Source organism: Dermacentor variabilis, chromosome 1, assembly GCF_050947875.1.
Source record: "Dermacentor variabilis isolate Ectoservices chromosome 1, ASM5094787v1, whole genome shotgun sequence".
NCBI classification, from domain to species: domain Eukaryota; kingdom Metazoa; phylum Arthropoda; class Arachnida; order Ixodida; family Ixodidae; genus Dermacentor; species Dermacentor variabilis.
The window spans coordinates 193,023,051-193,048,830 of record NC_134568.1 but is presented as its reverse complement, the minus strand read 5'-3'; the positions used below and the strand labels follow the sequence as shown (position 1 = coordinate 193,048,830).

At 43.7% G+C, this 25,780-nt stretch overlaps 1 protein-coding gene across 1 annotated transcript in view; it reads right to left on the bottom strand.

Annotated features, from left to right (window-relative positions):
• LOC142590393 (uncharacterized) overlaps positions 1-25,780 on the bottom strand; it is a 103,646-nt gene that overhangs the window by 25,737 nt on the left and 52,129 nt on the right. The window contains exons 3-7 of the mRNA XM_075702481.1: positions 23,865-24,066; positions 20,958-21,061; positions 18,716-18,918; positions 15,145-15,313; positions 1,221-1,493 (exon numbers count right to left, since the gene is read on the bottom strand). Coding sequence (XP_075558596.1) covers positions 1,221-1,493; positions 15,145-15,313; positions 18,716-18,918; positions 20,958-21,061; positions 23,865-24,066 — 951 coding nt within the window. The remainder of the gene's footprint in view (positions 1-1,220; positions 1,494-15,144; positions 15,314-18,715; positions 18,919-20,957; positions 21,062-23,864; positions 24,067-25,780) is intronic.

Below are 25,780 nucleotides of genomic sequence, written 5' to 3'. Positions count from 1 at the left end.
AACTATTCCAAACTTTTCTATTCCAACTCTGCAATCAGCCCTCCGCGATTGGTTAAAAACTTTTTTGGACCACCCCCACTTCACCTGTCTATCACGCGACGTCACGAAAACCGCGGTAGCTCCCCATCTGATATGACGTGTACACACTGATTATGCATAATTTGACCGAACAAAACAAAAGCAGTTATTTCTGATTCGACGCCTTTTTGCCATTAGCCCTCGGCTATTGGTCAAAACTTTTCGGGCTGCACCCACTTCACCTGCCTCTCACGCAACGTCACAAAACGGCAAAATCTTACCGCGTCAAAGTGACGTGTACGCGTTAAAGATGCATTAATATGCCGAACAAAACCGAATTTTCTTCTGAATAGCCGCAGGCTGCCCCGTTCCAAAAGGAATAAAAGATGGCTGCCGCCGATCGCTCCTGCACTGGCTACTCGCCCCTGCCGGAGAGCATGGGTTGATCCGTGTTAGCATAATTCTTAAGCTTCCGTTGCATGCCGCCGCGATTGTCGACGAGCCACCGCAAGCTAAGTAAGAGAAAGCGGACCAATCGCAGACGCCGGCACCACCCTCTTCATCCGGTTATCGATATTCAGTGCAGTGGCTCGGCCCCAGCTATTTCAGCTATTAAAACTGTGAAGAGCGTGGCATGCTGCTGAGGTCCGGCGCTGCCGGCATGGCATTCTCTGCTACTTGCAGTTTGTGCGAGTTTCGCGTGCTAGCAAAACCAGCGCAGCACTACATGATAGTGAAACCACTGAAACGCGAATGCGTTGGCGGAAACGAAACCATTCGACCCCCCCGCACCGTTGTCGAAGGCAGCGTCAAAAAGTTCTCATTTTCTAAGAATAGAATAGAAGTAGGTAAGTAGCATTTTCTTCCGTCTTAGAATACAATGCAGTGCTATTTTTATTATGAATCGTTAAGTACAAGTGACAGAATTATAACGAGGGGTTTCTATGTCATCGGGCTAGTACTTGAATGGTCGGGGGAGTCTCAAATCGTGTCCTGCGTTTACTTGAATTTGTCGCTTACTAAATTTCTGCTCGCGATGATATTGACGTCTTCGACGTTTGTTAGCATTATTATATCAATTTGGCTATGTTGGCTTAATATTCGCCCTCAGTGTCCTTTTGAGCTGTTGACTGCAAAGTCAACATTACGCCCACGACGAATGAGAATCTTTCCGACCTAAAGTGCGGACGGAGAGCGCGCACCTTCATCTGCACCATGGGCCCTGGATAGCCCAGAACGTTGGAGGAGAAGTGGCCGTCGATGAAGCCGGCAACAATACCGCAGGCCTCGGTCAGCCCGTAGCACGGCCGCAGCCAGGTGGGCGTGAAGGCGCGCTGCACAGCGTCCCGTGTGCTTGCCGGAAGGCAGTAGCCCACCGAGGCTATCTTCCGCAGCGACGGCACAGCAGTGCCATTGCGATGGGCGTAGTTCGCCAGCTGCTGCAGCAGCTGCGGCGTCCCTATGACGATGGACACCTGCAGTGTACCGAAGACCGAACGCTGCGGCGTATTACGAGAACGCTACATGCATGGGTTCACACGACGGGCCGGGTATCGCCCATTGCGGCGTCCTCGTGTGTGGCGTGACTCAGCACTACTGAGCCACGTCCTGCTCGCCCGTGGAATTGGGGGTCCGTCGTGTGAACCTAGCTTTACTAACAAAGGCGAGCTCCGCATTCCGTAAGTGCAATTGTTGTTGGGCAAAATTTATAGAAGTGGCAGATGTCAGAAAATGTGTGATAGACGCATTCTTTAATTAACTCCACTATAATGAGTTCTTTAAGTAACAATATAGCTCATGTGGTTATTTCGATATCGAAAGCGATCAGTGCTGAAGGCATGCAACTCATGAGACTAAATGGCACCAGTTACGGAATATCCGTCCCCAAATTTGCGGCGCTAAGCAATGGCGCTCGTCTCGCCTCTTTCTCGCAGAGCCGCGAGCCTCCAGAGCACAGGCTCAACCGTTTTGATTCCTGTTTTCGTTTTGTAGAGCGCTGCCAAAAACCGTCGCGGTATGAAGCCTTGATTTATTCAGCGCACAAAAATTAAGGGGTACCCGAAAAACAATCGGGAGCTTTTCTCCCGCATGGACGATTTAAAGTGTTTCATACGCGACGGTAACTATAGGCGAGCGTGCTTGCGGCAGCAGTGCGCCAAGCACCGTATACCTCTACAAGAGTAGCCTGGGCTCGTTGGTACATAACGAAATAAGTTACTGAAGCGTGCACGTTCTCCCAAACTTTATAAGTGGCACTTTTTGTCGCAATAACGCAGGAGCTGCGCAGTCTTTGATGTTCTATGCCCATATTGACACAAAAAAATGCGCTAGAACTGCTCATGACACACTCTAAGAAAAAAGAGAGTAAAAAGTGAGTCACGGCAACTTGACTCTCTTTTTTCTTACGAAGACCCATTTTCGCGCGGGTAGAGTCACAAAACAAGAGTCAACATTTGTGTGTGGGTCGTTTGACTCTTAATAGCACGCGAAGAGTCGTCGTGCAAGATCGCGACTCCTCTGATATTCGAGATGAGTCTGGCGAGAGAAAGATTAAAATGCAGGAGAAGAAATACCGGAGAACGTCTTATGTTTTAGGCAGGCCCTCGGTTTCCTGTCCTGGTTGTAATGCGGTGTATCATTCTTTCGTCAAGCTTGTCATGTTCTGCAATTACATCGAACTCTAAATATCGATTTTCCTTGAACATGTTTGTTAATATCTCACACGCTGGCATCCTATGCTAAGGAATACCCAGATTTGTCAAACTGGATTCTGACCATAAGTAAATCTAAAAAATATAGCATTGGCTACTACAGAGAGCACAGCAACGAGATAACAAGTTCAGTATAGGCGCACTCAACAGTGTCGATTGTAAATGTAATTGCACTACGTAAAGTTACATTTTGAGGATTTAGGTTCCAAAATCAAGATCTTGTTATGAGGCGCACGGTAATGGAAAACTGCAGATTTATTTTCAGCAGCTCGGGTTATTTAACGCGCACGGAATGCACAATATACGCGCGTTTTCGCATTCTGCCCCCATTGGAACGCGACTGCTGCGGGTGTGATTGTTCCCGTTACCTCGAGCTCAGCAGCGCAACCCCAAAGCCACTGGGCTACCGGAGTGCGTTGCGTTCCGCGACCAGAAACAAACATTAACGAACGCAGCACTGCTTTTGAACCCCCTAGAAATTTAAAAAGAAAAATGTAGCAGTTTCCCCCCAATGCTGCATGAACCACTGCACGAACAACTGCACGAACCAAGGTTCGTAGTTTCATCACCTGAATAAACTGCAGTAAACAATCGCTTACTCCGTAAATTAGCAAGCACGGGGTCGCACGCGCACGTGCAAACATGCACAGATTTCACTCAATGACCGCGAACACTCGCTGTCACAGCCTCGGCGTGATGAAGGGCGCGAACAGAGCGGACAGAACACTGCTGCTGCCTCATCCTTTGAAGCGCCTCCGAAACTTGAAATGGCGCAATAAAAGCGCCCTTCCCCTCACCCCCCTCCCCTCGCCGCTTTGCACCCATCGGAAATTATCTCCAAGACAGAGCGAGAGTGGCGCCAGACCGGGCTAGAGCAACGGCCAGAGGAGAAGCGTGCTAAATAAGCGCCTCCTTTCCCCGGCTTGCGCGCGTTTTATCACGTGACCACCTATAGATACTTGGGGCACCCATCCAGACACTATACATCTCGGCTCGCACTCGTACACTTCTTTTAACGCGCACAGCTAACGGCGCAGGATAGGATCTTATCGCACTTGACTTTATGCGTAAGGTCACGGCAACACCGACAGATATATTTCGACGGTTGTGTCCATATAATTGTTATCGCAAAATTCGCAATAAATAGAAAATTTCACTAAGGACCAACCCCGCTGCTTCTCCATGTCGTGATATAGCGGTGAACGATAGCTCTAGAAAATGTGTTGCTAAATCTCCGCCAAATGACTACGCTCCCATTTGGTGATCGCGGCACACAGTCGCAAGAACTTGTGGAGGAAATACCGGAGTTCTGGCAGCTTCAGGTGCACTAGATCATTCAGTAACATGGGTGGCTTTGTAGTTCTACCTTACATCAGAGCAAACTGCACTCGACAGAAATCAAGGGCAGCCGCACCATTATAGCTAAGCAAATTAAGGACAATTACGCCGCGTCTTCACACTTCGAGCACGCTCCGACAGCCCAGCGATAGATATTTCAAACACAACCACACTCGGACGAGCAAATTTTGCTTCTGCCAAGTGAACGTAGCGAGTATTTCAAGACGCGTGTTAAATTCATGGCTGTTTCATTCGTGAACATTACTTAAGTAACGTAAAATTATCAGTGAGTAAAACAGTTTTTATTTCAACGCAAGGAAACAAAACCGAAACTAGCGCAACTGTTTTGCCCAGTTGTGCAGACACAAAATGATCCAAAGCCGAAGCCGTCAGTAGCATGACGCCATTTTACAGTTGCGCTGCATCACGCGCGGGTACGTTGTCGTTGAGTGGTTCTGAAATCGCTGCGTTAGGGGCGACTGCAACCAGGCGTTGCGGCAAGTTACGGTGGGAGCTTCTGTCCGTGCTGTGTGATTGCGACGAGGGGGACCGCCGCCAGTAGCAGCGTGTCGCCTATTTCGTCTTTGCCGACATCGCGCAAGTGCAGCTCGCCGGACCGTCACAAGCGCCCGAAGTGCTGCGGTTTGCACAGCATCTTTTATTGTGATATGGGAGATCGCAACGGACAGAGACGACCAGATGCATACGAACGACTACCAGCGGGGAGTGACCTGTGCCATATTTCTCTTAACGTCTCAGGTAAGCATATCAGCTTTTGTTCCGAGTTTACAAACGGCGCGTACTCGGCCCTTCCGGTAGGGCTACATTTTGCGCCACGTTTCTCTTGGCAGTTCACAGACGTTTCTTAGGCATGCGTGCGCGTATGTATGCGAAAATACTACTGACCGACGGAAGCCTCAGGAGAGCATCTGAAATTATTGCAAAGCTGTACTGCCAGGAGAAACACCGTTCTTAAGGACTTTAGTGACGAGTGGCCTGTCGCATCGAAAAATACGTAGAATATCAAGTACTGCGTAACTTGAAGTGTAGATACAATACTAGCGCCAGTGTGACTTTCGCATGGCGAAGACAGGTAGTCGAAAAGGCAGCTTGTGTATTCTGAAGATTTACTAGCGCTTTAGGTATATTACCGCGAATAATAAAAGCGCTACAACGCTGTACGGCAGTGTCAGGCGATGTGGCAGCACAGAAATTTTAAGAGCGGTAAAGCGGCTGCATGCACAAGCCAACAGACACAGCGCTTTAAAAGCGCTGAAAAAGAACAAATTTTTTGTGCATTTGGCTGTAAGTAGAAAACACATTAGCTCACAATCTAAGCCTATATATAATGTATTATTTTTACTTAATCTTTATTTTCACGGTTGTAAATATTTGAAAGCATGAATATGCTGCAACACTTATATAGTAAATCCTACTAGGCTTACAAAACCTGGCTTTGTTATGTGGTCAAATTGTAATATTGCTACTGGATTTTCTATTTTGAGTCCGGTGTTTTATGAAAAAGAGGGTCTTTTTATTTGTAGTCTTATGTTAGTGCAGATATTTGGCAAGCAGAAATGAGTTGATTGCAAAGTTGTATCTCCCGGTGAGCTGCATATGAACCCAAATTTATCCTGTCTTGGCTATTGCAATGTGCATATAACAATTTTAAGTATATACAGCCGTAGTTGGCTTAGTCGCTGTAGCGTATTTTGTAAAAGTAGAAGGCTATGATTATTTTACTGTTTTCATGCAGAAATACCTTTTTTTCTTCTACCAAGAAACGCTCACAGCATTGAATGAGATGAGGTGTGGTGTATTTTTCTACTAATTTAATAAAGGAAATTTCGTCTGCGGTGTATCAGAGATTAGTTTACTTTCTTTTACTAAACAATGCATTGTCTCTTCTGCTACTGCTGTTGTTCTGTGTATTTTTGTAATTTTGAAATGTACTTTACTTTAGGTATTCAAGAAATGCCAACATCCAGAAGAAGACGCCATCTTATCCAGCACGTTATGGGTGAGACAGATCGTAGCAGGCACTTTTGCATATCTCATTAGCATATGATGCCATTTGTTGTAATTTTTGTGTCCACTTTCCTGTCTTTATGCATTTTACTATTATTGTGCAAAGGGTAACAGTTTTACATTTAGACAGAGTAATCGCCCAAAGGGGAGACATGGCTGGAAGAGACAACACACACAAGCGTCCTTTGTCCGTATCTCTACGTTGCGCAGTTACTCTGTTGTTATCTACCAACAAGCCCAAGTTCCTTATCAGCTACATTTACTAATGATCCGTTATTACAGTTTTATTGACATAACATTGAAAGTACAGAGGTACACAGGAAGACAGAGACGTGAACTGATGAAGAGCCGTTGAACAAGAATCGCTGGAGCCAATATTTCGACAGAAGATTTTTCTTCTCAAAACGTTGGCTCCAATAAATTTTCTTGTTCTATCACTATTTACAGTTAAAAGAAAGCATCATTGCTCTTGCTGAAGTATTATGCATTATGGCATAAAAATTAGCAGGGTGAAATATCAGGAATGTCAAAATTCTTGTATATTCCAGTGCTAGAGCGAAAACCAGGAAAACAAGATGTAGAGAATCACATTGTTATTTTTCACTGCCCAGTTTGGCCAGCTTCATTCCGAGCTTGCACTTTGTTGCATTAACGACCACTGGAATTCGTTAATTGAATTACCTTGGTGATTTACTTATATTAAAAGATTTTGAACTTGTATTAATGAAGCTTAACATAATGCATGTAAAAGAATTTACAATGACATTTTAAGGTGGCAGGCTTACAGTTGACTAGCAGGTCACTTGATGGTATGAGCTCAGGTTTAAACCGAGCTTCCATGCACAAACCAGTTACACATTTTTGTTTCATTGTTTGGATTTTCATAAACATAAGTACTGTTTCTTTTTGTCGGGCTTCTAGTTGTGTCGTAGGACCTAACTGTTTATCTTTATTTGTATTGGTAGCCATGTTACACAGACAGCTCAATTTTTATTGTAAATCGTGACATGGTAGGACTAAGAACATTTGTGCAAATTTGTTGCAGGTGCACTCTGGCGGCTCCTACCCCTGCGTCCTGCCACCATCCTGTCCTGACTACGTCCACTAGGTAGTTGGGAGCCTTTGGCGGCTTCTGTTACTGCATCCTGCCGCCACCATGTCCCGACTATGTCCACTAGGGAGTTGGCAGCCTTAGTGATGATGCCAGCAGGCTGACAGCCGACAGAAAAATTCAGGTAAATACCTGTAATTAAGCGGCGTCTTTTTGAGTGAAATGGCTTGTAGTCACTCAGCAATAACAGAAGTAACTTCGAAGCAGTTTAGACTCCCTGCTATCCGTGCAGGGATGCTCAAGTCCATGCATTTTGTCTTAGCCGCCAAGAGGCTATGTGTATTAGGCGAAATGCGATGCAAATTTTGAAACTACAAGAGACCACTTGTACAATTTTTTTCTTGCTTAACACAAAAACTACTTTGATAAAGCTTTACCAATTTAAAAACAATACAATGTACTCTCATACATGGTATTTGGCATAAATTTACTAGGGCTGCCTCAATGGTAAGTAGGCCGATAAACGTACGCCAAAACTGACTTCTTTTCCAAGTTCATCCTCCTCTCTCTGCACTGCTGCATAATGTATCTTTCTGATACCATTCTTGCACATAGGCCAAGTCCTAAACACATAGATTGCATAAATTTGCAGCTTTTGCTGTAGGTCACTTCTATGAAAATAAAGTTAATAAGCCATTTTGTCCATTTTTAATCAGCCATAATAAACTGAGTCGTGGCTAATAAGCAGTCAAGTTTTTGGTGTAAGGCCTCTCTTCATTGTCGTTAAAGATTCGGCCCTCTTAATGAAGGAACCATATTTTTGGCTATGCCATTTTATGATGCATTCTTTGGGGCGTTACACAAAATTTGACATAATGTTTATGCCACTAAAAATTTTTTTTGCTTTAAGTATTGCGTGAAATTGAGATTTGTTCTATATTGAAGGGCCCTCAGTGTTCAAAATAAAATTCCAAGTGGTCGTGTGCCAGGTTGGAACAGCTGGCATGGAATAGCCTACCTGCACAAATAGGGAGGGTCATGTACACTTTATGTTAATATACTATTATTGATCCACAAAAGACAAAATGAAGGATTCCATCCTATAAGCAGCTCTTTGCATTCATTTCCACTTTTGCACATTTATATACCTTGAGTCTGGTGACTTGTGTCTGTTTTCATCATCTGCTATGTGCAGAGGGTAAACTTCAGATTTGCCCTATGGTACAGAATATTTTGGGGCTAAATATATGGATCTGTGTTTTTCAGGTTGCCTCGAAATTCTACCCAAGCCATGCCGCACACTCGGGCCAGGCCTCGTGCAAACGACGTATAACCAGGTTCAACGCATCAGGGTCGAGGGAGTCCGGAGATCATGGCAACCTGCTGTGCAACCAGCGTGCAACCTTTGGTGACCCCTCTACATGTGCTACCTATTTGACAGCTGTGCCTCACTTTCATCTATCCAAACAGCATCACCGACTGTGATCACTTATCGAACCATGGATGAGTGTTGGGGTGGAGTGATTTGAACAGACATTCTATTTGTCTCTTCAAATTCTTTGCAAATATTTCTGTTATTATAATTCATATGTGTCTTTAGTATCTAGTTTTTAATAGTTCCTTTCTCTTAGAATTCTCACCATCAGCTCCTGCTATTCTAATGTATACCTGCCTTTAAGCCCCGTTTCTCGTAGTTCTTTTGTACTTGTGGATGTAATTGATAGGTTCTTCATTCTTGTTGTACAGAAGGCTAAAATGCGAACTTACTGCATTTTTTCTTCCTTTGATAATCTACAGCACTGCAATGTGTTCAAGAAATGTAACATAACACAGGCTCTGGTGCAGGATAAATTTGAGAGCAATATAGAGCACTTATTTCAAGCACCCGTTATTTTTGAAAAACTCAAGGATATAGGAGCACAAGAAAGAATATATTGAACTAGAGAAACGTAAATTCCCCTCATGAGTCTGGTAATAATGTGACTTCCTTTCACTGCAAAGATACTGGTACTCGCATACAAGGTTTGAAACATGAAAGCTATGATACCCTTGGCATTTCTCAGTGCTTATTTGCCACACTGACGAATGTCAAAGGCAGCTGCATAGGTTTCATGCACACATTGGTTGTATTACACCTTTTGAGTATTGCATTTCTCAAAAACACGGGTTTGCAACAGTGCTTTAAATAGCAGATGTATTTCCTAATTTTCAGAATTTGTTAGTGCAAGAGTAACGCTACAGATCATGTAAAAATAATTTTACAGACTATATGTCCATGGATGCATGCTTCTTCTGATGACGTAGCAGTGCCATGTGGTCGGGGAATGAATGTCTATTTCAGATTTAAATATTGGCTTCCAGGCCTGGGTTAGTCTCCTACACTTAGTATTCTAGGTCAGAGCCCAGTTAATATAGGAAAGTGAATTAAACTAGGAATTATAAACATCAAAAGATCTTGTTCGGGACACTAATGTAACAATCGGCAAGGTTCTTCGTGCATTCATTTCCACATTTGCGAGATTATATTTTGACTGGTTTCATTAATGCGAGAACAAATATTTCTTTATTCTCATGCTAGAGTTGGCTGCCCCCATTCGCATACAACCCCTTTACAGCCTAAAGATTCAGTGTGTTAATAGGCTGTTTTTTTGGGGTTTGCGCCGTCAGTGTTAAGGGATGCAAATGGTGACATACAACAGAACGCAGAAAAATGTCTAAGGAATGCAAGCAGGGCATGGGGCTTTTTAGGCAGATGCGTGTGTGTGCTATATATAAAACTCCCTATGGTATGCCTCAAGGTATTTTGTAACCCTTTGGTAGAAACACTGACACCCACTTAAGGGGAAATGCTCCTCGAAACAACTTTTTAAATTATTTGTGCTAGAAATTTGAATGTACGGCCATTCATAGGGAGTTTTATGTAGATTTGAATTGTCATTGGTTTTTGTGTAGCTGGTGTTCTTTAGTTATGTCCTACATGGTGGCAATATATTTTTATGGGCACTTGTTTATAAAAGTTTCACAAATAGTTTCATGCTGTATCTTATTTAGCTAGTTGTATACCGCAAAGTGGCGATACCTATCCAAACAGCTTGTACAATTTCTGGAACTATGCAAAAAATATTAGGCCACTTTAAATAATTTTTGCAGATTGCAATTTCAATTAGATATTGGTGTTCTGCTTATCTTGAAGAGTATGTACGCGAAATTTAATTTGTGTAGGACAATTATAAGTGCACAAGCTCATTCTCATGCTATTGTGTGAAAAAATTATTGAAGTATTCTCAATAATTTTTTTTCAGAGTACATGAGAGGTATGCAAGATTAGTATGCAGGCCTGCCTGCCTACTAATCTTGCATACTTCTAGTAACTTTACGTGCTGTTTGAATAGATATCGGCACCTTGCAGTCTACAGGGAGTTGAGTTAACTGCAGCACACTGCTTTTTGTGAAAATTTAATACACAAGAAAGTGCCTGCAAATATGACTATATTTTGCTGTTGTGTAGGACATAACTCAAGAAGCAGCTAAACAGAAGCTAATGGAATCTATGAAATCTGCATGAAGCACTCTACAATTGGGTCTCTTTTCAAACCTCTAGTACAAATAATAAAAATATTTCGAGTAATATTCAATCAGCAAAACGTTCCCGTTGCTACAGTGACCTACAACATAGCGATGCAAAGCTTAAGGCAAGTCCTCTTGTCGAAGTGATTCTGGGCTGTCTTCCCAAGGGCTTCTGTTAAAGACGGTGAATTTTCCTGCATTTACCAGAAGTGCAATACTAAAATGTTTGTGAATGTGCGATTGGTATTGGCACACTAAGAGAAAAAAAGACAGCTCTGTGAAATGTAGACTTGAGACGTGACCTTGTTGGACATTTATATTTTGACTCCATGTATTTATGTTGTGTTTTGTACTGAGTGTTTCAGCGGTGACTGCCACTAATTATTGAACATAGCTGCTTCATGAAATTGCGACAATTTTCACTACCAGAAATTTATAGCAGTGGCAGGCATTAAAATTACAGTACTCCATAACGTCTACTTTGTAAGAACTCGGACTAGCACCAGTTCTGAGATACATATACCCAAAAAGTAATGATCAAATAGATTTGTCTTCCACACAGAATTGTCACACAAGGCTTACAGAAGGCTTTTTGGCAAAGTAATATCTGAAAGAGCAAAGCATGTTCCACCAAGTATGGTGACAAATATTTCAGAGCTGCCAGTCTGAGGACTCCTACAAGCTAACAATACCTTCAGCACTGACTAGCTTCAATAATGGGATGTCAGCGTTTTGCTGAAGTTAATGAAACTTCAAATATTGTGATCTTGTTTAAGAAGACATTTGAAATTAACGTGCAGTTCTAATCCCTGTCGCTTTTGTAAATATTTGCCAATTATTTTTTCAGGCTACAATTTTTGATAATAATGGTATTCATTGCAGAAAGAGCTATTACATGGCATTTAATCAAAAAGGTACTGGTCGTTGTAGATTTTCGGTCTTCAGCATTTGTTCTGTTCCAGAGCTGTTTCTTGAAATCTGAAATGATGTACCCATCTCTTTGTTAGCGATAAACAGGGAAATCTGTCAGTATGTTTTGTTTAAAATGGAGCTGATCAACCCAATAGTTAGGCTATTCGCTAATTATAAATTACAACGATAATAGTACAGGTCCATAAAAACAGACTGATGCTGAATAACAGCTGTGCCCAGCTACATCCACGCAGCTGTGCCACACAATGTGCATGTGTTCAGAAGAGCCAAATTCCCCAGAGAGAAAGCAGCAGTAACTCATTTTTCGTCATCTTGTACAAGCAGATTATGCGCTAGATGTAATTTATGCTCAGTAAATACATAAGTCAGTCATGTGAGGTGTCTCACTTTAGGTTGCAAGTTGGAACTTCTTGCAATCTTGCTTGTTTTTATTTTGTTTCCTTTGTGAGCATGAGTGACTTAGTTGCCTTGGCACATATTGTCAAAAGTGTTTCTTCATCAATGGGAATTACAAAATTTCAATTACACATAATATTCCCAGTTACTGATATGGTAGACTTCGAGCTTAATTCTCTTATTTTTCATATGTTTATCTACCACGTAGTTTTATCATTCATTGAAACATATCCATGCAATGCACAGTGGCAACCCAAATTATAAATATCTGTTGCTTTCTACCTTGCTCTACAACATTATGAAGATACAAAGCAAAACTAAGTTTGCAATTGTCCCCCATAACCAGAGTTTCGCTTAGAATTTGAAAAACAATATTGACATCCTGCTATGGTGTGAGAGTTGCTTTGGGCACCAAGTGAACTGCGTAGCACCTGTGCTAGAGTGCACAACAAAGCAGAAAATCGCACCAGATTGGAATGGCAGTGGTAAGTTAAGAACAGATGTTTTATTTCACGCACCATTAGTGTGGCTTATCATCTGCTCCTGTTTTGTTTTGTGGGAACGCATACATTGAGAAGACAATTTTTTGCACCAATCTTACCTTAACGGGACACCAGAGAAAGGTAGAAATCAAGAACAGGTATTCACACTTTGTTGCCCACAGTGTATTATCTGGATGTGTTTCACTCTACAAAAGACTACTGTGGTAGATAATCATAAAGACAAAAGAATTAAAAGAGGTATGTGTCAGTCATCCTTCCATGACTTCCAGTGTTTACAGAAACACTTCTTTCTGTATATGTGCCAAGCCGTAGGGAGGCTTTATGTTACTCAGTCATGCTTTCCAAGTTAAAAATCTGAATAAGGACAATCACAAGAACATTGTATGAGTGATATGTAAATGTGGCACCTAATGTAACTTATTTACGTGTGTGCTGAGGGTAGATTACAGCCAGTGCATAATCTGCTCTTACAGGATAGCTTGTGATGAGTAAAAGAAGCCTTCCTCACATCTTCCTCTTTCTTTTGGACATTGGTGCACCATGTGTATTGCTACAGCTGCATGCATGCAGCTGGGTATAGTTTGTTTATGTGTTCTGCTTCCTCCCTTGTCCTCATTATTCATGTGCAATCTTTGCCGTAACAAAATACAGCTACCTGTGCTACATATTTTGTCAGCGTGTTTGCAATATGGCAGGTTTTGTATTAGTGGGTATTGCAATCTGTGAAATTGTCTGTGTCAGCTATTATACTTCGTCTTGCAAAAGTATGTTTGTCAACATAAATAAACAATTAGTATAAATTTTGCTGTATTTATTTTTGTAATATCTGTTGTGAAGCTTTTATACACTGTTGCACGTTGTATGACAGAATAAAATTGATGCACAACTTTTTAATGTGGTATTTTTCAGATCAATTTTCAACTGCCACTAACACGCACAAGTTGTGGGGGAAAAGTGCCAACAAGAGTACCATAAGGTAAGACAGCTGTTCTTACTGTTAGATTGGATTATCAATTGCCGACCAGTTGTTTTCAGCAAGCATAGTGTAACGCATAGATTATGTAATCTAAGTTGGAATGTTGTTTATTGCACTTGATTATCTGGGTCTCCTTTGTACATAAGTGCGGCCTTTTTTATTTGTTATGTGTAGCTTACTTGCTTAATATGTTAAATCGTAAGTTCTAAATAAAAACACGTCTCGAAGAACAGTGAAATAGGTTTGACTTATAAATGTTTTGACATTAGAGACTTGTGCAGTGCTTAATTGAACTTCTACATGAGTTACCTAATATTTTGGGGTCTCATTATGGTTCTGAGTTGCATTGCAGTGTCATGCATATGCACCTGCAGGCTACATATTGGATGTTTATTTAAGGCTGTTTTGCTTGGTTGGCTATTGATTCCAGTTTAATAGTAATGAGAACTGTCTTGCTTTCATGGTGATTCTGTGCTGACTAATACATTTGAATTTTCCAGAAGACAACAAAGGGTGATGAAATGTTAACTTATTGTTGCTAACCTGCCACGTCCTTTTTGGCAAGTTTGCTATGGGTTCTTATACGTTGTCTTTTCACAGTAGTCATCTTGAGAACTAGCCGTAGTCGTGTGTACTTACAGCAAAAGTTGGTGACACATTTTGAAAAGCGGCTCGACACTGCCATCCGAGAGTCAAACGACTTACATGGATTAGTTATTTTACTCTATTTGCAAGAGTCCTGCACCACACACTAAGGGTAACTTGACACACACTGCTGGAGTCGTCAGACTCATCACGACTAGTTGCCCGAATCCTTGAGCAGTGGTCATGTGACCCTTTATCTTGACTCGTCTGACTCATGCAGAATAGTTAACGGGACTCCCTCAGCAGTAGTCGTGTAACCCTGTTGAGAAGGTTAGGAGACTACTACAAGAGAGTGTGCATGACTATTGTGTGCGGAGTCACGTAACCACCTTGTATCGAGCACAGATAGTCTCGGGACTCTCTGCCGAAAGAGAGTTCGGGTGTCTCCCACAAAGTGTGTCGTATACGTGGCGAGTCCAGACTCTCCGAAAAGAGTAAGCGGTACTCTTTTTTTTCTTAGTGTGCAGCAGATGCTAGCCCATCCTTATGAACCCAAACACGGCCAGCAGTCAATGACGAAGAATTCATAGGAACAAAAAGCTTTGTGAATTCTGGCCCCGGTTATTTTTCGTTCGGCATCGGGGGTATAAAAATGTTCCGAGGCCACATCCGCGGGCCTCTTGTTCACTCATGTAAATCTTACTGCTATCGATGTAATTCTTAGGCGTCAAATCACATTATTCAGCGCAAATTACCGTTGACCTTAAGGGCAGAGGGGGGGGGGGGCAAAGACAGGTGAGGGTGAAGGCGCGCTGCACAGCGTCACGTACACTTGCCCGAAGGTAGTAGCCAACCGAGGCCATCTTTCGCTGTTGGTTATTTGCGTTGGTTATGTGTAATAGTGCGGAAATGGGCAATTTTACAATAGCTGCCAAATTTAGAGTGTGGGCTCCGCGCCCTAAACAAGCCGGTAATCGGGCAAATCCGTGCTGCGTATACGTTTTCGGTCGGTAGTACAGAAAGAAACAACGGCCGGACCTTGTGTTGGTTGAAGGCGGAGATGAGCCAGTCCACCGACTGCTCGGGCTGTCCTATCACGGTGGTGGCTCCGAGGCACAGGCACGTGAGGGCGGTGCGAGAAGAGCTGATCAACGACAGGTGCCCTGGGATGATGGACACGTCTTTGTCGTCCAGGCATTCCGCCGCCCTGCGTGTGCGGGTGGCACTATACTCCCGCGCATGCGATTAGAGCAAGTACCCGGCAGCCAGCCCTTCCGGCGCAGCCGTATGCGGCACCATCTCTAGTAGTAGAGTGGCGCAACCCATGCTGGGCCTGCAGGTTTCGTGACGGCGCGCAGTCGACGACAAAGCCGCGATGAGCGAGCACTGGTGGCAAGGATGCGGTATGAACAAGGCTGAGCGTCGATGCGGTTGTCCTTTCGTTCTATCCGTCAGTTCCCGCAGTACCCAGCAAAAGATGGCTGCCCCCTAAGAACGCCGGAAATTCGGGGCTCTTATTTACAGCAAGCTCCCAGGATAGAATTATTCGCAAGAGAAAATTCCAGCCAATCGTGGCGCTGGACATATTAGCGAAGGCGACCGCTAAATATGAAAGAGAGCTTATGAAAGAAAAGCTTTGTGAATTCGACCCCTGGTCTATACCATCGTCATCCTTTCTTCCACTTTTATTTTCCTTTTTCTTATTACCTTTAAATTCCAATAAAACACACAGTAAGCTCTTACTGCAAGAATTTGTTTTAATGAGAAAAGACATTGTTTAGCAAGGCCAAATATGCCTAATAAAACCTAGTTTTTCTGAAGACATCCTTCTTTGTGATATTATGAGCTAAATTTGTCGCGTATAACGTATGATACACCACGAAGTTAGAGGTATATCTCAAATTATGACCATGAATAAAGACGTTTCAATTGCAGAGAACTTACAAAAAATATCAAAACCTTTGAAGAAACTTGAAACATTACTTTAAAATATGGAGTGTATTTCTGCATCTCCAGCCAGTACAAGCGTCTCTAATATTTGATGGCGACAGCATTGATTGACTAAATTATAGTTTGAAGATCTAGGCCAGGTGATTTATAGAACTTGGTTTTACATAATTTTTAATTGTCTAATTAAAGAAAGAAGAAGAGAAAACCTTCTTTCTGCCGGCACTGCCGGCATTTTTATTTTCTGAACAGTTCATCTCCAACAATTATGCTCATAAAGAGTGTAGCCCCAGCGACCGGTCGCTTTCTGAGCAGACGATCTTGGAATGCCGGCTGATACGATCTTCACACCAGAAGGCGACGAAGGCGCTACTCAGATTCATCCGGTCAAGCGACCTAGTTAAACGACTCTGACGCTCCCGCGTTATATTATGCGTGCGTGTACGTGTTTTCTCTCTATGACTTTCTTTTCATGCGTAGCATTCTTTGGCTAGGCGCCGGGGTCATTTTCTGCTTCGATCGTTCAGTTTCGTGTCCCAGGAGCCATTGAGTCATCTAGGCTTGAGCAGGTGAATCTCTGTGAACACACAAGCCTCTGTACGCTTACCGCCACATACTTGTGGGCGCACGAACATCCGTCGCGATATTTTGTCAGCCAGCATGGGAGTGGTAAGTATTACCATCGGTGTACATATATTTGCCCAAACTTAGTGCTTCTGGCTTCAAACGGCTTTGTGACTTTGGAAGCTCATCATTTTAAATAGGTACTGTTTTATGAATAATTAAATAAACACCATTAAAATTGTCCGACGGCAGGATTCGAACACGCGACGTCTAGTAACAGAAGCCCGATATTGAAACCATTAGGCCACGGACGCATGCATTAACAGACGGCATAGAACACTCTTACGAATTTCTCGCGGGCAATCGAGCGCGCTGAGACGCTTGGCGTGTTTCGGTTTGCCTTACCGAGGTGCAGTTAGAACGCAGGTGAGAGCATGGGCGGGGAACGCGCGGGAAACGCAAGTAATCAGAGAATTGCGTCTGCAACAACAGGCAGAAGCTTCTGTAGAGCACGCGATGGAATGCCGGCGAGCGTGTCGGCGGGCAAATTAGGCGAGAAAAAAAAGCTTTACAACAACATCTATTTCATTTACCAAACGCGAAATTGGTGGTAAGAACGAGTTTACTGAAGAGATCGTCAGAGTGGACGCAGTATTCAGAGGTAGAGTATAGGCTTCCTAAGTAATGTGTGCAAAGAATGCTACGCACTATACTACAGTTCCAACCGCCGTGGTTGCTAAGTGGCTATGGTGTTGTGCTGCTAAGCAGGAGCCACGGTGGCCGCATTTCGACGGGGCGAAATGCGAAAACACCCGTGCACTTACATTTAGGTGCACGTTAAAGAACCCCAGGTGATCCAAATTTCCGGAGTCCTCCACAACGGCGTGCCTCATAATCAGATCGTGGTTTTGGCCCGTAAAATCCCATAATTTATTTTAAATGACAATTCCCCAGTGTAGAGTTTCTGCCCTAATTTTTAAAAATATTTCTGTCTTCCCTTAACCCTTCCCCAATGCAGGGTTACATACTGGATGGAATTGTTGGCTGTTGGAACAGTTGGTGCATCACGTTGTGTCATTGAGCGGAACAAGGGCGGGAAGGAACCATGTGGACAGGACAAACGCTCACTTACAACTAGAGTTTAGGGAATAGTTTGTAAGAAAGCGGAGTGGGTGCACTTGCGCAGTCACAGGATAGATACGAGGCTTATGCATGTATCTATGTACGCATGTAAAACCTAACACCTGCTAAGATAACTTATCTTCTTATTCGCCAGCGTTACTGACGGGACACTAACGCGCGTGGCCGATTGTGCGCATATCTGGCCAGCCTGAATAATTTCCCTGACCAATCTGCATCAGACTTTTATGCGAAGTAAGAACATGCAAAATTACTCTCACACCATTTGCTACCCCGGCGAGATTTGTAGGCTCGTTCAAAGAGAACTGAAACAGGCATGCTGCACAAAACAATGCTTTTCGCATGTTTTCGCACTGAACGAACTCAGACGTCTCGCATTTAATGGCAATGTGTAAAATGAGTGGGTAAGGAGATGGCGACTTCAACTTAAGCACGTGAATGGATGCAGCCGCATGAATCTCTTGGAGCGTTCACCTTCGTTGGAAGCATCATGCGCAAGGCCTTTTTTTCTGAGTCAGAGAAGTAGACACGCTGACCCGTTTTTAGCTGGTTGACCTCACGGGATGTTAAAATCAGTATTTCTCTTGCTTAAGTGTCCCATCCGGATTTATGAGTTCAGATTTGGTATGTCGCGAAATCGCAGCAACAAGCTAGAAGAGATTAACCAATCTTCGGTAATTAGCGAACGGACTGCGACAGATTTTCGAGCATCAGGTGTCCGCCGTGCTGAAATACTGAATAGTGAATAAAACGTGATGGCATCGCTTAAATTATAGTTTTAAAAGATATGTTCCCATTAAAATAGATGACATGGTATAATGCTGAAAGGCTGGGCCGGCAGATACCGGTACTCCTGTGTGAGCTTACGTCAGAATACTCCAAAGGTGTCGTCCTAATAAGATTCACCCATTCTTGCATTTATGCATGCGGAACATGCACTTGCTTAGCGAGACGGCACCTGAATGTGCAGATGCTGGCAACGATGCTGTAGTGCGTGAGTACCACGCCCTTGGGGGCTCCTGTGGAGCCTGACGTGTAGCCTATGGCGGCCACAGCTTCTCTGGTGTCGCCAAGAGGCAGGGCTTCCAGATCGGCACACGGAAGGCCGAAGAAGTCCAGGATAGAGACGCAGCCATCTGCCCGGTCCGTCAAGAACACCACCTGTAAAGAGACGGCTCAAAACTTGTGGGTCGGGCCACACCACCTGACAGCAAAATTTCAAGATTGTGGCTGGGCACGACGAAAGCGGAACCCGCTTGGGGTAAACTCCTGTCGTAATTTGCTTGGTTTATATCCCGGATATTTCCCAGGTGGCGTTATTTCGAGTGGGCGTCCCAACTTCTGGTCTACGTCACTGGTACTCTTATTACGGGACCTTCGTAGATTACGAAAAGAGGTTTTATTCAGTAAAGATAACAACAGTCGTAGAAACAGTGCTTAGCTAAAGCGTCGAGAAAAAGAAATATTTAAAAAAGAACATCTAGCGGACTCCATCGCTACCATAATTCCATTCCTCACAAGTGGAAAAATTCCTATTAAAGAATGTTTACAACCATACGAAGCAAACGTACAATGAAGCCATGGAAAGCATAGTTAACTGTTATTTTAATGGGCATGTCGAAACAGTAAGGGAAATAAAAGTGGACGAACATGATCGATAAAGAAGAATATTGAAAGAAAGCTAAGTAACGAAATGGAAAATGATGGGCGTAAGGTTCAGACACACAGGGTGTTTCAGCGAATACTTTCAATTTTTTTAAAGATTGCCTGTGGCAAATAGCGCAATTTTAGTGCATGAGGTGGTCTACTCGAATAGGCGGACCTTACTTCCAAACAAAATTAATATGCATGATAGACTAATTAACAAAACTCCACGAATTAAGTTTTAGCTAATTCCATTATGGTACATATTGCAATTAACAAATTCTAGCGGGTGAGACTACAAGGCATATCCACTTCAAAAGAATTGTGTGGGTGACATCATTTACGAGATATGTGCCGTGTTATGATCGACCTGTCAAGTGTGAGAAGCATTCAAACGGGCTCCCCCATGTCAACATAATTGCCCTGTTCTCCGAAACGGCGTTACCCTTTTCACACGAGCTGATACAAAAGGGGAGACGAAGCAGGACAAAACAAAGGACAAGAAAGCCCCCCCCCCCTTGCTCTCCACAAACTGACATAAAAGGGGCGACGAAGAAAGACAAACCGAAGTGCAAGACGGCGTCACCCCGGTCGACACAAGCTGATACAAAGGATGGACGGCGAAAGCACTACCACTTCCACAGGCTCCGGAAGAAGACGGCGACGACCACAGGGCCGCCAGGGTTATTTAAGGCCGTATTGGCCCCCGTGTTAATAAGAACCGCTCGAGACTCAGATGAGAGCCACATCCATCTATTAATGAAGTGAATACAATCTTTTATGCTTTTTTTCGCCATCAAAATGCCCGTCTTCGTCGTCGTTTCCTGATTCCTGCGGTGAAGAGCCACCTCACCCGGTCGAGATTATATCAGCCGTCAAATTTGGGGCAAAAATGCACTGTCGCTCCACTTCCTTAACAAAATGTTGTTTATGCATTTCTCAGCAAAGTTAGGGAATAAATATCTCGAAACTGGTGTCATCCTGAGAATTCGTTGCAAGTGGATCTGTCATGTGAACTCCCCGGCGAGAATTTGTAAATTGCAATATGTGCCACAAGGTTGATTAGATTGATTGATTAGATTGATTAGATTAGATTAGATTGGATTGATTGATTAGATTGATTGAAACTTGATTAGATATTTCTTTAATTAGCCGATTATGCATTTTAATTTTTTTGTGCAAGTAATGGCCGCCTCTACGAGTAGACCAGCTCTCGGACTAAAGTTGTCCTACCTGTCCCAGGCAATTAAAAAAAATTGAAAAAGTTTGCTAGAACACTCGGTAGAAAGGAATGGCAGCAGCGAGTAGACACAGTTATGATATCCCATGCAGATAAGACGCAAAAGTGGAACTGGGCAGGTCACGTAATGCACATGTAACCGTTGAACTATTCTAATATACATAGAATGGATGCCAAGGGAAGGAGAAACACAGCCGAGAGCAGCAAATGATTACATTGATTTACAACGGCATTTTAATGTTTTATTCCTATCGTGCTCCGGTAATTTCTGCCATCTGTACCTGAGTAAAGAGTTAAGGAAAAAAAAGACAATTACCCTGATCTTGCCGTGTTTGTCGATGTTCCGTACTGTATTGAGGCGTGTGGAATGTGTAAGAACGTATGTTGCGCCACAGTCTTCGATTTGGTGCTGAAGTTCATCTGGGTGAAGAAGTGAAGTATTTTTATATATTTTTTCTGCATATCTACAACGGCACACCTCTCATAGCAGTCCTCGATATTAAAGAGGTTAATCCAGCGATGTCAAACGTGTAAGTTAGAAGGACGAGACTTTATCCTTGGTATACAGTCGACGTTAAGAGTTATGGGCTGTACTATACAAGGTGTCCCAACCATCATGCACCAAGATTTAAAAAATAAGCACATGCCACGTAGCTGGACAGAACCAGGGTAATCTCGTATGCCATCGCTTCAAGATACTCAGATTATTTTTTTTGCATTCCTTATAATTAGACAATTAGTCTTAATTAATTAATAAACGTCTCATATATTATAATTCAAGTAAAAGGGTCAATGAGAAAATTGTAAAGCAACATGAAAAACTCCCGACACAGCTTAGTGTTGCTCAATACGCGCTACATAAAAGTGTTTTTGCGACCTTGAAAGAACCCCGCGAATACACGCAAAATTGCCGCGCGACTGGCCGCTCCAGGCACTATAATGTCCGTCCCAAGCGCATCTTTCTCGAACTCCTACTGGGTCATCTCAATAAACTTTTTTGATGTCACAACTTTCTGCAACAATAGTCACGACTAAATTTCACAGCGAACTAACGGATATACACCAATACCTGCATTTTGACAGCTGTCATACAAGATACTGCCAAGCCAGCATTCTTTATATAGTCCGTCCATTTGATTTAAACGCATTTGCTCAGACAAAGCTAACTAATTTGTAGCTGCGGTGACCTGCGATGTTCTCTATCCGAATAAAGATACCTCGCACAAGTTACTGACGCCCTCAAGAAGGCAGGTGAACTCGACCTCATAGACTTACTTAAAAGTGAAAACCAATCAGCGAGCTCCACGCGTAAAACTTTAATTTTATCCATGCGCACTCAGTAATATGAGCCCCATTCTAAGCGATCTCTTTACAATCCTCAAAAACTACCTTCCAAGCATGTACGCCAGTTGTCGCCCCTGCAATAAACTGCGTTTTAAGGTTTGCTTACATAGGACCATCTCACAGACTGGCATTAGTACCGCTTCGAAGTGTTTCCTTAATATCAAAGGATCCTTCATTTGCGACAGTACCAATGTCGATGTTTCAATTCTCCATTGTCATGCGCAATAGATTGGTCAAAGCGAAACATCATTGAGGTTCCTTTTTAACAACCACAAGGCCCGTGCTCTTAGCTTTTCTCAGATGCTGTTTTGGAGAAATCGAAACCACAATACCGTATTCCGGTTTTCAAAATTCACCGTGGCAGAGAAGTTAGTGAATATTTCCTATATTTATTGAATTTACCGCTGCCAATTCTGGCATAAACGAGAGCGTGGGAACAGTTACTTTCCTTTCTATGCCGCAACATTGACGATGCGGTGATGTTCATACTCCCCCCCCCCTCCCTTTTTTTTATTGCGATAGCAATTAAATGAATACTCCAGGAGAATTTTTGCCGTCGTTCTCGCCGTTGCGCGATGTCCCATATATATTCTTTGGTATGCTAGGTAGGTGCTATATTAGCACGAACGCCAAAAGTGCCATCACCAGGTTTTATGGTCTTGAGTGAATTATTCCTCAAAATTTGACAATTGCAGGGCGCAAATACACACACACACACACACACACACACATACATACACACACACATACACACACACACACACACACACACGTGCGTTTATGTGTGGTTATTGTATCGAATCCCGCCGTCGGACGTGCTTGTTTTTTTTTTCTTACTGAATAAGATTGAATTTACTCGGCGAGAATTCGACCAGCGACCCACAGACCGACCAAGGTGGAACCATGGAATTGTAGACAAAGAAAGCTTCGCTTTGAAACCTGTTGCAAGTTAGCGCTGTGTGTTGTCTAATGTGCCTTCCTGTGTGTGCACAGTTGTGCCTGCGCTGCAACAAAACAGAACTTTTTTTTAAATTTCTCCGATTCTTAGCAGAATCGAACCTGAGTCATACATATTCAGAGGCGTGCCAATGTGCGGACTTCGCAGCTGCGCTGCTACGGACGCGCAAGAGTGGAGCCCGGCTGGAGTACACGCCTGATACATGACGCGTGTCGGCGGCGGCAACGCGGTGTGTCGTTACATTGCTTCGATGCTGATCGCCTTAACGTCGGCAGTCATCATGGGAAGGCTTCTGCCGGTTTTTTTTTTTTGTATATAAGAATAACGCTTCACTCCTCCACTAACTCATGCAGACGCTTAATATAACGAACCTGAACCCTACGTGGACTTCCTTCGCAGTGAATGGACCTTCCATGTTAAAGCGAAAGAGAGGGCGACCCGCTAAGAAATATCTTTTGTCTCCTGTTTGCTCGTCCGTGTCTTTACCCACCATAGAACAATGCTTAGTCCCTAATGCCCAATTTTTGCTACTTTTTGGAACATAAGATTCAGTCATCAAGTACCTGAGACGCAGTGCCGTTTCATCAATGCAAATTCCGACGGCTACATCGACATCCTTCGAACGTTCGATAATTTGGTCTATTATCTAAGCATTGCCTATATACAACAACACCTTTTCGATAAAATCTCGGAAACCGGTGCTCTGTCCGACGATGCACTGGGGCAGGTGTCGCTGATAATTTAACTGAGTTCAGAGATACTACACAGGGCTCCGGCACGCGGCCACCACTGCCCAAAAAGCGTGTGCCTACCATGTCGCAAACAGACTAAGATCCATGGCAAGCGGGGAGCGAGGACCATACATCGCACTGGCGGGGCGGGTGCGGGGGCGGTGGGGGTGAAAAATATGCGTACACTCACCATCGGTTCGCTGGGTGTTTGGGAAGACGACCGTGATGCCGCTGAAGATGAGCGCCCATGCGCCTATCAGGGCGTCGACGGTGTTTGGGATCAGTGCCAGCACGCTGTCTCCGGTGTGTACACCGTGCCGCCTGAAACCCTCCGCAAACCGACAACACGTAGACAGTACGTCGCGGAACGACTGTCGCTTCTTGCCGTCGATCTGCATAAGTACGCCGCTTTTAAAACACGCACGACACGATGCCGTAACCTGCGCAGTGTGTTGCGCTCCAAAACGTCGATGCCGAACATACAAATGCACATGTATTAAGTTGAGCTCTGAGCTTGTACACAGCCCTGTATCAGCCACCGAAGTATAGAAGGCCATGTCCAAGAGAATTTGAGTGCCAAAAAGATTAATAGGATACAAAATTTAGAAATTACAGCAAATATGAGAGATGAATGCAAAGAAAAACTTTTGAAAAGCTTTTTTGGTAACTTTAAGAGCATTTTTGTGCCAAGTGAGCAGGCCCAGGCAGAGGCAAATGTATTATTCCTAAGTTTGACTGTAAAAGAGGCAAGAATTTCTTGATTCTTCCATTGCCTCGATCCAGATATGATGTTATGACGTTGAAAATGCGCTTCATTGGTGTGCCATCGGACGATTCTCTTTGTTTAATGTGCCGCGCTGTCATTCTTGCGTTAACATATACGTATAAAGGCACACTGCATGATATAAAAGTTACTTACGAATACTCAGTTGTTGACCAATCGGTTTAACGATGAGTGTTAAATTGGTAACCCCCCACCCCTTTATTCTCCTTTGCGTACGTCCTTACTTCATCTTTTTCGGTCCTATATGCTCGCACTCAGTTACCATTTTTAGCGACAGGAATCAACAGCCATTTAAGGCGCGACGAATCAAATTACCTTTCAGTTTAGTGCAATTTCAGTTGTGGGAATAGAAGAAACTGCGACAAACTGAAAACGATCAAAAAGAGCGCCTTACTGCACTCGCTATCCTTAAAAATTAACAAAAACTTTAATTATGGTGTTTTACGTGCCAAAACCACTTTCTGATTATGAGGCACGCCGTAGTGGAGGACTCCGGAAATTTCGACCATCTGGGGTTCTGTAACGTGCACCTAAATCGAAGTACACGGGTGTTTTCGCATTTCGCCCCCATCGAAATGCAGCCGCCAGGGCCGGGATTCGATCCCGCGACCTCGTGCTCAGCAGCCCAACATCATAGCGTCTGAGCAACCACGGCGCGTATCTAAAAAAAAAAAGTCCTGCCCAAGACAATGGCAGTGAAAAAGGTAAAAATGCGCGAAGGGTCTAGGTGCCAACTCCATGCACGGTAGCTCACTCACACTGATTCGAGCACACTGGTCATATTGGCGCTAACGTTGAAGTCTCCTGTCGGCAGAAATTCACTGGAAAACGGCGCCAGAGTCACGGGGCCCTATATTACAATCGCCATACGCCGGTGCATACCTTGTATAATGTAGCCACTGCATATAGCAAGCGCTTCAACGCGCATATGCTGCAAATGTGCAGATGGGCAACAACAGATCCCTTCGCACATCTCTAACCGACCACTTTCCCCTCACTTCCCTTTCTCCAGGGCGAGATGCGTTCCCGCGAGGAGTTTATGAGGTATAAATTTGAACCCCAGCTAGCTAGCACGTAAAAAAAAAAAACTAGGGCACCTAAGCACTTATGAGTTGCAATGCGAAAGCATTGATGTCCAATTGAACGGCGCTGAGCGTTCCTTCGAGTTTTGCGCTGCGAGTAATGTACCATAGCGGTACGTCTGCACAACCCGCAGAGGTTGCTTAGTGGCTGTCATGTTGGGCTGCTAAGCACGAGGTCGCGGGTTCGAATCCGGCAACGGCTGCCGCATTTCGAAGGCGGCGAAAAATACCCGTGTGCTT